The 15,217-nt window shown below is 32.9% G+C and overlaps 1 protein-coding gene across 1 annotated transcript; it reads left to right on the top strand.

Moving 5' to 3' along the window:
* The first annotated feature begins 9,267 nt into the window (after nucleotides 1-9,267).
* On the top strand, nucleotides 9,268-13,328 carry LOC110873602 (GDP-L-galactose phosphorylase 1). Its single transcript, XM_022122552.2, has 7 exons — nucleotides 9,268-9,831; nucleotides 10,515-10,621; nucleotides 10,717-10,776; nucleotides 11,282-11,524; nucleotides 11,624-11,809; nucleotides 12,454-12,702; nucleotides 12,811-13,328. Exons 1-7 carry the CDS (start codon nucleotides 9,711-9,713, stop codon nucleotides 13,138-13,140), a joined length of 1,296 nt encoding a protein of 431 aa, XP_021978244.1. The 5' UTR covers nucleotides 9,268-9,710; the 3' UTR covers nucleotides 13,141-13,328.
* The last annotated feature ends 1,889 nt before the right edge of the window (nucleotides 13,329-15,217 follow it).

The following is a 15,217-nucleotide window of genomic DNA, read 5'->3' as shown; positions in this document are numbered from 1 at the left end:
ACTTTTGTATACTAAATACTAAAAACGTCGTATCTTTAAAAAACCCGTGTATAATCGGGTTGAATAAATCTACCAAATAATAAAAATACATCCTTAAAAACCCCGTATTTTACACGTGTTGAATAGATCTAAAAAAGAGTTATATCTTTAAAAACCATGTCTATACACAGATTAAATAAATGTAATATTTTATACTAAATACTAAAAACGTCATATCTTTAAAAAAACCCATGTATAGTCAGGTTGAAAAATCTACCAAATAATAAAAAAAAATATATCCTTAAAAAAACCTGTGTATTACACGTGTTGAATAAATCTAATTTACATAGTAAATGATAAAAAAGTTATATCTTTAAAAACTTCGTGTATTACACGGGTTATATAAATGTAACTTTGTATAGTAAATAATAAAAAAATATATTTATATTAAATAATAAAAAAATATATTTTTAAAAACCCCGCGTTTTACACGGGTTGAATAAATATAATTTTGTATACCAAATAATAAAAAATATTTTTTAATAAATTAGGATAACATTTAATATTAATTTATTATTTATATATTTAATATAAGATAAATAGAAAAGAGAGGTATTTGTTTTAAAAATATATTAAATTAAAAATTTAGATTTGAGGACAATATTTTATTAAAATACGATAAGATTTACTATTAATTTATTATTTATTTATTTAATTAATATAAGATAAATATAGATTTGAGGATAATTTCAATGAATGACACGTGTTCAAAACTTGGTTTCTTTTATTATAGTAGATAGATTCACATTTAAATATAGAGTGGGCCGGCCAAGAGTTGAAAAATAATGGAATTTCAAATTCAAATTTTTATATACATGTGCAAGGGTGGATTTGTGGGCCGAAGAATTTTGTTATTTTGATGGGCCAAGAAAATTGGATATTAGTTATATAGGGAAAAGATCAAATAGGAAGTTAATTTTGGTTAGGAAGGATAGGAAGCCATATGATTATGACATGTGGCAACATTTAAAATAAAGAAAAAGGGTATTTTAGACAATCCAACTCCTTCTTCTTCCTTTTTCAAAACCCAGTAACTTCAAAACCCACCATTTTCAAAACCCATCATCTTCAACCATTTCTTCATTTTCTATCTCAATAATCACTACATTCCAATCAATGATTCAAAACCCGATCAACGTGTTCTTCAGCTTTTTTTTTTTTGAAGAAACCCAGTTTAATTTCATAAAAAAATCTCGTTTTTTCCGGTGATTTTGGAGATAATCACTCGATTCGAGCGTTGATAAGTGTTTCTATCATTCAAATTTCGTCAATTGATGAAGAAATCGGCTTCGATCCATGTAAGAAATTCTTTAATTTCATTTTCACGATCTGGGTTTTTTATTTAGTCATTGCGTTTTACGATCTTGGCGGGGGTCCGGGGGCGGCAGCCCCTGGTAGCGGGTCCCAGGGGCGGCAGCCCCTGGCGGGGTCCAAGGGGCAGAGCCCCTGGCTGGGGTTGAGCTGCCTAAAAATGCATCAGAAAAATTAATTTTCCAGAAATTGGCTCATTTCGAAGATAGTAATTCGTAGACAATTCAGACAGTTCACAGTGATAGACAGTTTTATGTGTCCACTGCATTTTAGAAATAAGAGAGTTATATGTGGTTTCTGGCTATTGCGTTTTAGAAAAAACACATTTTTAAGTGTTTTTAGTCATTGCGTTTTAGGTAAAACACATTTTTTAGGTGTTTTCAGTCCATTGCGTTTTAGAATGAGTCATTTTTAAGTGTTTTCTGGCCATTGCGTTTTACAAATAAGACATTAATTTGTGTTTTTAGTGTATTGCGTTTTAGGTAAAACACTTTTTTATGTGTTTTCAGTCCATTGCGTTTTAGAAAACAGACATTTTAAGTGTTTTCTGGCCATTGCGTTTTACAAATAAGACATTTCTTTGTGTTTTTGGTGCATTGCGTTTTAGGTAAAACACCTTTTTATGTGTTTTTGGTGTATTGCGTTTTAGGTAAAACACATTTTTATGTGTTTTCTGGCAATTGCGTTTTACAAATAAGACATTTCTTTGTGTTTTCTGGCCATTGCGTTTTACAAATAAGTCATTTCTTTGTGTTTTTGGTGCATTGCGTTTTAGAAAAATGTCATTTTTAGGTTTTTTTTCATTGCATTTTACGTAACTGGTGGTTTTTCTATTGCGTTTTACGCAACTGGGTTTTAATTTTTTTTTAAATATAGCAATAGTATACTCGTTTTAAAGATAAAAAAACGCTCGTTTTTTTGGTGCAATTTTTATAAAAAATAATGTCGTATGAAAGAGTTATTAACGTTTAAAAAATGGGGGGGGGGAATTGGAGGAGAGAGAAACTATTGGCTTGGATTGACTAGAATGCCCTTGAACAAACTCACGCGCCTCTTTTATTCCTTTCAATTTCCCTGATTTAATCTTAGCCCTTGATTAACTTAATGGATGGTCAAGATCACTTCCTAGCCTTCCTAGCCAAATAAACTTTCTATTGTATCTCCACCCTAGTTATATATTATTTGTGGATAGTATTAATGTTCAAAATACGTTACTAACTAGAGACTCTACTATGTGTGTTATTACATGATAACTAGTCAATCAGACCGCATACACATTGTTTGGACACTAGGGTAATGCAGAACCCTAATCGTATACTCACTTGTTTAGACACTAGGGTAATGCACAACCCTAATCGTATACTCACTTATATGACTTTATATCTTAGGTCGCGTGTAACAGACCTAACAATTAACTAACGCTAGAAGTACGTTATCATACCAAGCAAACTAAGGTGAGTTCACTATTCTTTCAAAAGCATGCGTCCCGGGGGGACAAACAAACTAATATTCCCGGGAGGAATACTTTTATTACTTTGGTTTAATTTAGATGTTAGTTAATAAACTCAACTCTATCATGAAAGTCCATACTTATTACCGAACTAGTTGCTGGGGAGGTAACGGGGTATTAGTTGATAGCGCTATTAGGCTTGACAACCATACCGTACCGGGGAGGACAAGTGTGAACTAATGACCTTAAACACATGGCCAATGTTGATAGGCATTGATGAGGGCAAACAAACAGACGTCACTTTGGTATCGAGTTTATTATTGGCTGTCTTTAAACTAAAACACTTAACATGATTTTCATTAAACAAAACTGTGAACTCGCCAGCTTTATGTTGATACATTTTTTTTGCATGCTTGCAGGTCGTTAGATGAATTCACGATACGGAGCTTGCAATCAGGGGAGCTGAGGATGTCATGGGTCATGTCTTTTAATAATACATTAATGTTATGCTATGCTTAACGAACATATTATTTTGAAATTACTTAGAACGACTTTCAAATGCTTCCGCTGAACGTATTTTGATTTAAACAGATGTTTGAATTTCACTTTTCATGTTGAATGAGATTTCGAGTTTATTATATTACTATTACTTCAATGTGATTAGTGGCTAGATCCTGGTATGTCACACGCCTCACGGTGGTTTCCGCATGTGGTATTTTGGGGGTGTGACAAAAACTCTACACGAGTCAATTGCGAGATTGAAACATGACCAAAAAAAATGATTTTCACTTTCAGACCTTGAAGCAGTACACATAAGCCCTGACATAGGCTCATCACGATAAAACGCAGGAATCCACATTGATCTTAAGTCAAACAAAGTTTCTAACCAAATATTCTGTAAAAGACCAAAGTCGTGGATCATTTCTTGCCAAACGTTTCAGGTTCAATTGCATCTGTCCACACAATATTGCAAACACGTCATTTAAAAGTATCATCATTGCACAATACAGACCCAACCTGTAAAGAAATAAATGATCAATTAATAATTGCACACTTACTTAATTTTACTACAACAATTACTTAATTACTCTACATTACTTAATAATTACCCTATGAACATAATTACTCAACACTCATTCTACTAAAAAAATTACATAATTACTCTACAATAATAAATAATTACTCTATTGGTATAAAACAAGAACTAGATATATTAATCTACAAAAATTACTCTATTGATGTTATATGCCTATAAAGATATGAACACAAGTATCCCCATAAAAATTACTCTAGTTGAACAAAGATCCACATAAAATTACTTTAGACATAATTACTCTACATAATTAATCTATTGATACTCATGATGTTAAACCAAAACTTTAGACATAATTACTCTACTTAGATAAAAACAAGAACTACTTAACTACCAAAACTTTAGACACAATTACTCTACTTATATAAAACTAGAACTACATAATTACCCTATGAACATAATTACTCTACACTTAATTCTACTACAAAAATCACTTAATTACTCAACAATAATAAATATAATTACTCTAATAAGTTGCTCAAACTAACCTTATCCACTACCTTCTTCATAATATGTCACATACATAATCGATATCTACTATCCCTGAAAACAATTTCAATTGTTGCCTTCATAGCGGCATCTTGATCCGTAACTATAACATTTGGTTGATGACTAAATGCATCCAAAAAACATGTTAATAACCACACATAAGTTTCGGTAGTTTCTTTTGCAATTATACCAACTCCAAGATTGACATTATGAAAATGATTATCAATACCAGTGAACGATACAAAAACCATTTTGTATTTGCTCAAAAAAATAAATAATAAATAAGTAAAAAAACTAATAGTAACAATAAAAATGATAAAAAAATAGAATATAAACTTACTTGTTCGTTTTGAAAGTTGCATTAAATGATATTACATCACTAAAAGCCAAATAATTCTATTTAGAAACTTCGTCTGCCCAAAATAATCATGTCAGACCACCATTTGAATCTACAGTATATTCAAATGAAAAATCCGCAGATATTCTTTCTTATTGGTCAATATTTGAACAATCATTTCAGTACCGTATTCTCCAATAAAATAGTTTAAATCTCTTTTAAAATTCTTGCAGTCCACATCAGTTGCACCAACCTCTTCAAAACTACCATATTCTTTCCTCATAATGTTAAATGATTTTACAGGACCTAGGTTTTACGTTGAGAAAGAATATATCCTCTTTTGTTTTATAACCGTTAAATTTATTGATGACGGAACAAATTGCATATCTTCTTGAGAAATCAAAGTATGATTATGTTCTTCTACAAACCTGTATACATTATACGATTCACCATCATCAGAAGATAATGCAATATGTGCGTGACAACCCGTACATATAGAGGGCCTATTCCTACCCTTTCTTGGTTTTTTCCCATCTTTAACAACTTCTAGAGCTTCATCAAACTTCTTAAATGGCTTACGACCCTCCTTGAAACATGTATAATACTTATATGCGATGAAACCATTTTTTTCAATTTGAGACCCCTTCCTTACACAAAAATCCTCCCTTATTGGCATAAATTTGATAAAACTCATATGCAACATCCAAAGATGAGAAAACCATGCCAACAACCAGTGTTATAGAAGAAGATACGCTAGGTTTGAAAGTCCTTTCAACAAAAGGCAACAAACGCTGAAAACTTGAAATTATACCTTCTATTCCAACATCTGAAATTAAAATAAATAAATAATTACACTATAAATTAGAAATTACTCTACCGGTATAAAAATAACGCTACGTAAATTCATATATAAAAATTACTATACTGATGTATAATTACGTTACATATATGCATAAAATTAAAATAACTCTACATAAATTACTCTACTGATGCAACAGTCCTATACTATATAAATTACTTTATCTATACTTATATAAATTACTCTTCTGATGTTATATTCCTTTTAACTTTATAAACACAAGTGTTCCCCATAAAAATTACTCTACATTGTTAAACAAACGTCCACATAAAATTACTCCAGACATAATTACTCTATTGATATTCATGATGTTAAGTGTTAACCCACACTTTAGACATATAAAAACAAGAACTAAATAAATTACTCTGTAAAAATTACTCTACAGATATAAGATTGCAATACACATGTGAATGTAGGTGTACAAAGAAAAATTACTCTACATATTCTAAAAACAATCATGTCTATATGCATAGTGTTAAAATTACTCTACACCAGGGACGTTGATTTGTAGCTGATTCTACAAAAAACAATCAGCTGATGTGAAAAGTATATCAATTCCTACAATAAAAACAACGCAAACCTTCCAAATTAGAATTCAAATGTTCTTCAACCATTGATGATAAAACAACGAAGCGATCGATATAATAGAATTAGGGACGTTGATTTGTAGGTTTGTATGATTTAAGATGATAGAGAATCGTAATAAACCCTAGATATAAAATGGGGCTACTCAATCTGATTAAATCATAGAAGAATTTGAAACATAATCAGGGACGTTGATTGTAGGTTTGTACGATTTTAGCATGAGAAAAAAGATATTCGCATAATTACAAGATTGCCACCACCCCTTTTTTAATTTTCACCCAATTCATACGTTTTGTACGTTAATTTTATTTGTATTTGATCTTTTATCATATACGTGAAATCAAAATATATAAATTAGTGTTTTTAAAACTAAAACATTACGTATTTATTTTTATCATTTTACTCTATTACTATATTTTAAAATAAAAACAAATAATATGTGCAAGTCACTAAAACGCATATTATACAAGTTATTAATACACTCAGAAAAAATGAAAGATTAAAAAACAACCATTAATTTATAGTTTGGCCCATCTCGTTCCATTCGTTCGATGTCCTTTGAAAATCCTTCAATGTCACCTTATTTGACACCCCAAGGATGCATGCCATACATTGTGAAATGATATATGGACCCTGGATGTTCTATATAATATAATCTGATTTTTCATTTTTAATAAAAATTTAAGGGTGGAGGGACATTATCGTCTCATAGTAGGGTTATAAACGAATCGAACGAACACGAACAACGTTAAAGAAATTTATGTGTTCATGGAATGTTCATGAACACTTACCAAACGAGATTTTTTATTCGTGTTCGTTTGTAAAGTTTAGGTAACGAACCCAAACGAATGTTCATGAACATAAATAGGCACAGACGAACGTTCATGAACACAAACGTCACAAATATTTACATAGACCCACCCATAATATACTAACCTAATATTTATTAAATAATTTAAATAGAATATAATACGTTAATATTTATTAAACACTTGAGTAGTGGGAATTTTGAAGTATTTAAATAAAAAAATATAATAAATTAAAAACCCGATGAACTATCGAACCCAAACGAACACATTATCGAACGTTCACAAACAAAATTAACAAACACGACATCTGTTTATATTCGTTCATTTAATTAAACGAATGAAATTTCTTGTTATTATTGAAAGAACTTGTAACTTGGCTTCTTCATGTTTAATGAAGTAATCCTTTCATAACATAATTTCTTTTACCCTACCCATACAATATTCCCCCTTAACAAGAACACGTGACTTGTCATTGAATCTGGTTCATTGAATCAATCAGTCGACGACGATTTCATAATCGACCAATCAAAATATAATACTCAACCGGATCTGATGTGTTAAAGTTTTTCCGAATACCATTTCATAATCGACCAAACAAAGTATATGTGGTTTTCAAATATTCAATTGGATACGTTGTGTAAAAAGTTTTCCAATTACTAATTCATAATCGACCAACGAAAATATGTGGTTTTAAAGTATTCAACCGGACTAAGTGTGTGAAAAGTTTTCTGATTACTAGGTCCACTACGATTCCTAGAAAACGGTATCAAATCACAAAACTTTTTAAATCCTCCAAAAAAAAAATAGCGGTGTGTATAAGAATTAACATACCATTTTGTGGTGTAGACATAAAAGAGGAATGTGCGTCGAATATCATTTAAAATTGGTCCACAAATAGAAAAGCACACTCCACAAGTATCTTTTCTTTTTCAAAGACGAGTAAACTGCCAAAATGACTTTTAAAATGGTCCTTGAGGTTTGGTTTGGTCACTTTTGTCAATTTAGTCCAAAACTCAAACATTTTGAATCTGAGTTTTTGTGGTTTCAATTTTGTTGTCATTTTCATCAAAAATCAAAATCTGGTCAGATTTTTCAGTAAATATCTAGTTTTTTTTTTTTTTGTGTTTTTCCTCCCTTTTAATAAAGGGCAAAATGGTCTTTTAACGTTTTATGATAAAAAATTAAAAAATCTGATCATTTTACATTTTATTAAAAGGAAGGAAAAAAAAACTGAATGTTAACTGAAAAATCTGACCAGATTTTGATTTTTGAAGGAAAATAACAATAAAATTAAAACCACAGGAATCTAGATTTAAAATGTTTAAGTTTTGAACTAAAGTGAACAAAGTGACCAAACTAAAAAACCAATTTGACAGTTTACCAGACAAATATAGCAAATCCACAGAATCCCTGTCATTTTATTCTATTTTTTGTAATTAACAACTTTTTCCCACCATAATACATTAATATGCTATATTTGTTTCTTTTCTATAAATACTAATAGTAATATTTAATTAGGTGTGACAATCATAACATAATCCTTAATACATGTAAAATAATCAAGTTTTGGATTATTATATTTAAGTTGTTTGATAAACGCGTTTGATTTATCATGTTTAACTCGTTTAGTTAAACAATTTAACATATTAACCCGTTTAGTTAAGCCCTGCTAACCAACTCTCCATTAAGGCATTGACATATTTACAACTTCACTAAATACTTGTTTACAACCCCTTAATCCATAAATTATGTGACCCATTTAAATAAACAAGTTAAACATGTTGTCATCAAGTTGCTAGATTTTAAGTTTGTTTAAATTAGAGTTGGATAACCATACGAAGCCGCACTTTATTCAATGGTTAACCCTGTCCACCCCAAACGATTCACATGGGTAATCCTAATAACTTTTCTTTACCCAAAAAAGCTTAATATCAAACTTAAAATTTTAAAAGCATAGTTTATCAAATTTGATTTTTAAGTTGCGTCTAGTTACTCTATGGTTCATTTGAAGAATGCATAATGATAGCGTTTTCAACAATTTCTAAAAGAATTCGATAAAGATTATGGAAAAGACCTAAGCTAATGTGTTTCTTTGTATTAAGAACATGGCGAAGTTTAAGTCTTTAATTTTTAGAATGGAACCCATGTCTGCAAACGTAAACGACGTTGATGACCTGACTCACTACCATTTCAATAAAAACTTAGTGTTCGAAGGTCCACATATTTTGAAAATATAAAAAACAAAATAAGAAAAAAAGTTAAAAACAAATTTTGCCCATAATGTTGTTATGTGTTCTCTTCTACACCTTGAATAACCACAATTTTCAACCAAACTCGACTCGTACACTTGCCATCGTCACGGCCGATCCTCAACCATATAAACTCATCGGACGATTTTCTACTGGCATTATCCGACAACATTACTATATAACCCCAACCCCATTTCCCCAACTCAAACACCACTCAATTTCCTAGTTTTTGGGGGTAAAACCCGGGACCATAAAGTTGCAGACATCACGGCTATACACGGAGCACAGCGGTCATCTGTATATGTCCGATCAGTTCGTTGTAAGGGCGCTATAACTGTCGAAGGTGGTCCTTCTACGCACGGTGGACGTGGGGCTTTGCCGTCTGAAGGCGGTAGTCCGTCGGACCTCCTGTTTCTTGCCGGTGGTGGGTCTTGGTTCTTGTTTCTTACGGTAGTTTAGATTGATTGATTGATTGATTGATTGGAGAAGATGTTGAGGATCAAGAGGGTGCCTACTGTTGTTTCGAATTACCAAAAGGATGAGGTGGAGGAAGGTGGTGGTGGTGGTGGTGGGTGTGGTCGGAACTGCATGAGAGATTGTTGCCTACCAGGTGTTTGTTTAAATGCCTTTCGTTTTACTTTCACCTTTTTACTTACCAATGTTTTCAGAACCGGATTACATCATACATACTATATTATAATCCATACAACAACGATGACAAAAAATGTAATTTTACGATTTTAAGTAATTACAATCTATAAAACATCTTGTACAATCAATTACAATATATTGTTGGTTTTTAAACGACCATATTTTTTCATACATTAATATTTAAAATAAAAATTACACTATAAAAACGAGAATTTTTGTTCTCTTTAATTTGGGTATGGTATTGTTATAGTAGTTTTTTAATTTTAAAAATATTAACATGTTTCTTGCCGCATCGTGCTGGCACTCATCTAGTACATATATACGAAAATAGTTTATGATTTGGTGTGAATTTGCAAATTTTTTTATTAAAAAAGACTTAAATAAATAAAAGATGGAGATACTAAATGGAAAAGAAGATGAGATTTTGAAGGAAAAGGTAAAAATTAGAAATCCTGTTGGTTTAAATGGGAACTCGAAAAGAAGCTTAACCGGTCTGGTTCAAAGAAGTGTAACCGGACCGGTGTAAAGAAGCTTAACCAAACCGGTTCTATGCTCCGTTCGTGGTTCAGCTGGTCCGGTTTTAAAAACATTGACTTTTTTACTTTGACTTCTATAATTAACATGTGGTTTGGTTTGATTCAGGGGCGAAGCTACCTTTGTATGCTTTCCAAAAATGTGATGCTAAGATTGAAGCCAGTGACAAAAAGGAGCCTCCTTTTGCTTTCTTGGAGTCTCTCCTCCTTGGAGAGGTAATATTCGAAAACTACTGTTTTGTTTTTATGGTTTTTGATTATCACTTTAGCTTTAAGCTAAAATTGTTCTTTCTTGTTATTTGTATTTAAAGTGGGAGGATCGCGCGGAGAGAGGATTGTTTCGCTATGATGTTACCGCCTGCGAAACTAAGGTATGCATGTCTTGGTTTTAATGTCTCACGTGCTCCCGGGTCAAAGTTAGTTATTTCATAGAAAACTTAACCGAGTTTTTGACGTCTGTCAGTGCTAAAGATTACCCGTGTTACATTTGAGTGAGCAGTAAGGACCAAGAGTGTAATTTTTCATAGTTAGGGACCAAACATGCAATATGGGTAAACCACAGGGAACATCCATGTAATTAACTCAAGAAATTACAAGTGGTTTGTGTGATAAAATGTTGATATGATAAAGAGATGAGATATGCAACTTCTAACTGTATATAAAGCTTGTTTGGTTGTATATAGAGCAACGCTTTGCATACATGAAGCTCTCGCCTTGCGCCTGAGCTTTCAGGACCTAAACGCCTCGAAGCGCGTCACGCTTTTTAAAATCAACTTTCTTGAATTCCATGAATCTTTGATAAGGGAAATGCGCAAACACAATTAAGTTGCTGCTATATTAGTTATAGTCTGTCTAATTATATATGTAATTGAACAGGTGATTCCAGGAGATTATGGGTTTATCGCTCAACTAAACGAGGGTCGCCACCTCAAAAAGCGCCCAACCGAGTTTCGAGTGGACAAAGTTCTTCAGCCATTTGACGGGAGCAAGTTCAACTTCACTAAAGTCGGTCAGGAAGAGATTCTATTTCAGTTTGAATCAAGCAAAGACGGTGAAGTCAAGTTCTATCCAAACGCTCCTATTGATGTGGAAAGTTCACCTAGTGTTGTTGCCATTAACGTAAGTTAACTCGATCACATTATACATTAATTTAGTAGATTCATCATTCATAGTGAGCCACATGGTGATTTGATATGTTATTGTTAATATTATCAATAGGTAAGTCCAATTGAATATGGACATGTGCTTTTGATTCCACGAATTCTTGAGTGTTTGCCACAAAGGATTGATCACGAGAGCTTATTGCTTGCACTTTACATGGCGTCCGAAGCTGCGAACCCATACTTCCGTTTGGGTTACAATAGTTTGGGTGCTTTTGCTACTATCAATCACCTTCACTTTCAGGTTTAAATCTACCTTGATCTCCGTTACATTTAAATATTTAATCTAGAGTAAAATGCCATTTTCGTCCCTGAGGTTTGGCTAGTTTTGCAACTTCTGTCTAAGGGTTTGTTTTTCCGCATCCGGATCCAAAAGGCTTGACATCTTGCCATTTTCATCCGACTCATTAACTCCATCCATTTTTTCCCGTTAAGTCAGGGGTATTTTTCTTTTTTGTTAACTTAAAGGGCAAATTCGGTTTAACAGATTCGGTCAGAGGTATTTTAAATGCTTGTACATAAAGTGAAAAAGACCGAATTGCCCTTTAAGTTAACAAAAAAAGACAAAATGCCCCTGATTTAACGGAGAAAAATGGATGGACTTAATGAGCCTGATGAAAATGGCAAATTTTCAAACCTTTTGGATCCAGATGCAAAAAAACAAACCTTTGGACGAAAGTCGCAAAACTTGCCAAACCTCATGGATGAAAATGGCATTTTACTCTTTAATCTACTATGTATTATGTGTGTGTGTGTGTGTGTGGGGGGGGGGGGGGTTATCAAATCTCATATTATCAAGATTTTTGTAATGATAACAAGGAAATAGGGAGTATATGTCTATATGAGATGAAATGTATATGTTTATACTTATGATATGTTTACTTTCAGGCTTATTATCTCGCTGTTCCCTTTCCGATAGAGAAAGCACCCGTTAAAAAAATCACCGACTTCAGTGGCGGAGTTGTAATTTCCGAGATTCTCAAGTACCCCGTTAGAGGTCTTGTGTTTGAGGGTGGATATTCACTCGAAGATTTATCAAATGCGGTATCTGATTCATGCATGTGCCTGCAAGACAACAATATACCTTATAATGTTCTTATATCAGATTGCGGGACCCGCATATTCCTTTTACCTCAGGTAAACAAACTTGGTTATCATTATCTATAAACCGGCCTATTTGATTTATAACTTGTAACATCCAAATGATCTAACATTTTATCTATAATAAATCACTTGGAAAAACAGTGTTATGCTGAGAAACAAGCGCTCGGAGAAGTGAGTTCCGAGCTTCTAGACACCCAAGTGAACCCAGCGGTATGGGAGATTAGCGGTCACATGGTGTTGAAACGGAAACAGGACTATGAGGGTGCCAGCGAGGATAACGCGTGGCGACTTCTTGCTGAGGTGTCACTTTCTGAGGAACGGTTCCAAGAAGTGGTAGCCATCATCTTTGAAGCCATCTCATGTGCTGTTATTGAGAACAAGAGCGTGCATGATGAAGACGAGAGAGATCTTGAAGACGTCGATGCCCTTGCTGAGGTGTCACTTTCTGAGGCAGTTGTTGTGGCTGCGTAGCAAGGATGCCGTGTTCGACACAAGGGTAATTTTGGTATTTTTCCAGCTAGTATGTTGTGCCTGAAAAAGTCCTATGTTTCTTAACATACATGGGATTAGGTTCTTGTTATGGAGGTGTGTTGTTACACTGTTATAGTGTTATGTATAAAAGTTGTGAATTTTGCAAAAAAAAAAAAAAAAAAAAAAAAGTTGATATTTGATCCTGTATTTGGAGTTGATGATTAAGGGCGATTAGTGATTCTATTATTTGCTTAATAGTTTGTGTTACCACCCATCATTAGCTTGACATTGCTATTATGCTACAACTACAAGCTACTTTACGCGATAAAATTAGAGATGTTTATGAAAGCGGCGTTACTGATGTTATCGGTATATCAAAAGGAGATAACAGTAACACGACTGGTCATGGCACCTAAGAAAAGTGGGAGGTTCATGTCCAATTTAGTGTTCCAATTCATTATTATGTTAATGAACAATCTTTCATTGCTCCATGAATCCAAGTCACTCAATTATGTTCAACTTGGGTGCCCAAACACTGACAACTTGTCAACAGGTAAGAGCATGACTCGTAGCTGCATGTTTTTATGACATGAGTGTCTTTGTCTAGTTTGAGTATTCTTGTCCTTTTAATATATATAAAATGAGTAAAGTTTCCGTACAAATAACTACTCTAATGTACTAAACGTACGAATAGCATAAAAAAAAAACAAAAAAACGCGGTGGCATTTTCGTAAATATTTGCTTGTAGGGTAATTATCAAAATTACTCTAAAAATGATCCTGTAGAGTAATTTTGATCTTGTAGAGTAATTTTGTAAAATGTTCTTGTAGAGTAATTTTGATCAAAAAACTATACCTCACCAAAAAACCTACCCCCCCCCCCCCCCCAAAAAAAAAAAAAAAAAAAAGAACATTTGTTATTAATGATGCTTTATGATATCTGACGGAGGGCGACGGTTTACAGATTCCATCCGGTTCCCACGCATCAAGGGAACCGGATCTCAAAAAGAACATTTGTCATTAATGATGCTTTATGATATCTGAAAGGTGATATGTGAGACGTAAAAGGTGATATGCATTTTAGCAATGTATTAGACTATGCGTAATAAGCATTATATGGGCGTGAAAGGGTTTGATAGCACCTCCAACACCGTTCCCCTGGACGTTATAGGGGTATGAAGAGGGGGAGACATTTCTAGAATAATGGTCAAAGAGAAGAAAAGGAGGGAAAATAATGAATAAAATGGGCATTAATGAGCATTGACCGTTACACATTTTTTAATGGGCGTTATCATGCTGATGTAACGAAAAATGTCCCATGGGAAGATATTAACCGTTACACATGGCCTAACAGATGGCCTTAAAGCGACTTCAATGAAGATACACAAAAAAGAGACGATCACATAATACTTAAACAATCGTTACATAGGATAAAGAGCCTTACATTATATAACATCAGTTACATAGGATAAAGAACCTTACGTTACATAACATCATGTTGTCGCACAATACCTAACTTCTTTTTAACGACAAATATTATTCTTACACCAATAATATTAAATTTTCCATTTGCGCAGGTTTAACCCACCCCTTTAAAAGCCATGTGTTTTAATTATTATTTTTTTTTCTTAATTTATATTTTAACCATTATAATTCCTTTGATTCAATTTGTTTTAATTATTATTTTAAGCAAAACGGTCATTAAGTTTTTTGATATGTTAATATCTAAGTTCTAATAGTTTATTGGAGTCAGAATATATCCATAAGAATTTTGATGCAAGTCTATATTCATCGAATGTCCTAAATAGGGAATAAGATCAAATATAAAGGCTCCTAATTGTAAAAAGGGTACAAAGGCTCCTAAAAAAACTCACTCCACAAAAAAAAAAACTTAAACATCCACCACCACCCAAAACCCTAAACCCCCACCCCCTCCCCCATCACCCACCCAAAAAAAAAAAAAAAAAAAGCCGAGGGAATGGGGATTTAGGTTTTTGGGTGGTGGTAGGTGTTTAGTTTTTTTTTTTTTTTTTTTTTTTTTTTTTTTTGGGGGGGGGGGGTTAGGTTTTTGGGTGGTG

This window comes from Helianthus annuus, chromosome 8 (genome assembly GCF_002127325.2).
Source record: "Helianthus annuus cultivar XRQ/B chromosome 8, HanXRQr2.0-SUNRISE, whole genome shotgun sequence".
Classification (NCBI taxonomy): Eukaryota; Viridiplantae; Streptophyta; class Magnoliopsida; order Asterales; family Asteraceae; genus Helianthus; species Helianthus annuus.
Note: the sequence above shows the minus strand (reverse complement) of the source record. Positions and strands in the feature narration are given on the sequence as shown.

What these genes read in the sequence shown, in the direction of transcription:
- LOC110873602 (XM_022122552.2), top strand. Translation starts at nt 9,711, where the DNA reads ATGTTGAGGATCAAGAGGGTGCCTACTGTTGTTTCGAATTACCAAAAG. An exon ending in AGTCTCTCCTCCTTGGAGAG is followed by an intron (nt 10,622 to 10,716) that starts GTAATATTCGAA and finishes TTGTATTTAAAG; the next exon opens with TGGGAGGATCGCGCGGAGAG. An exon ending in CTAGTGTTGTTGCCATTAAC is followed by an intron (nt 11,525 to 11,623) that starts GTAAGTTAACTC and finishes TATTATCAATAG; the next exon opens with GTAAGTCCAATTGAATATGG.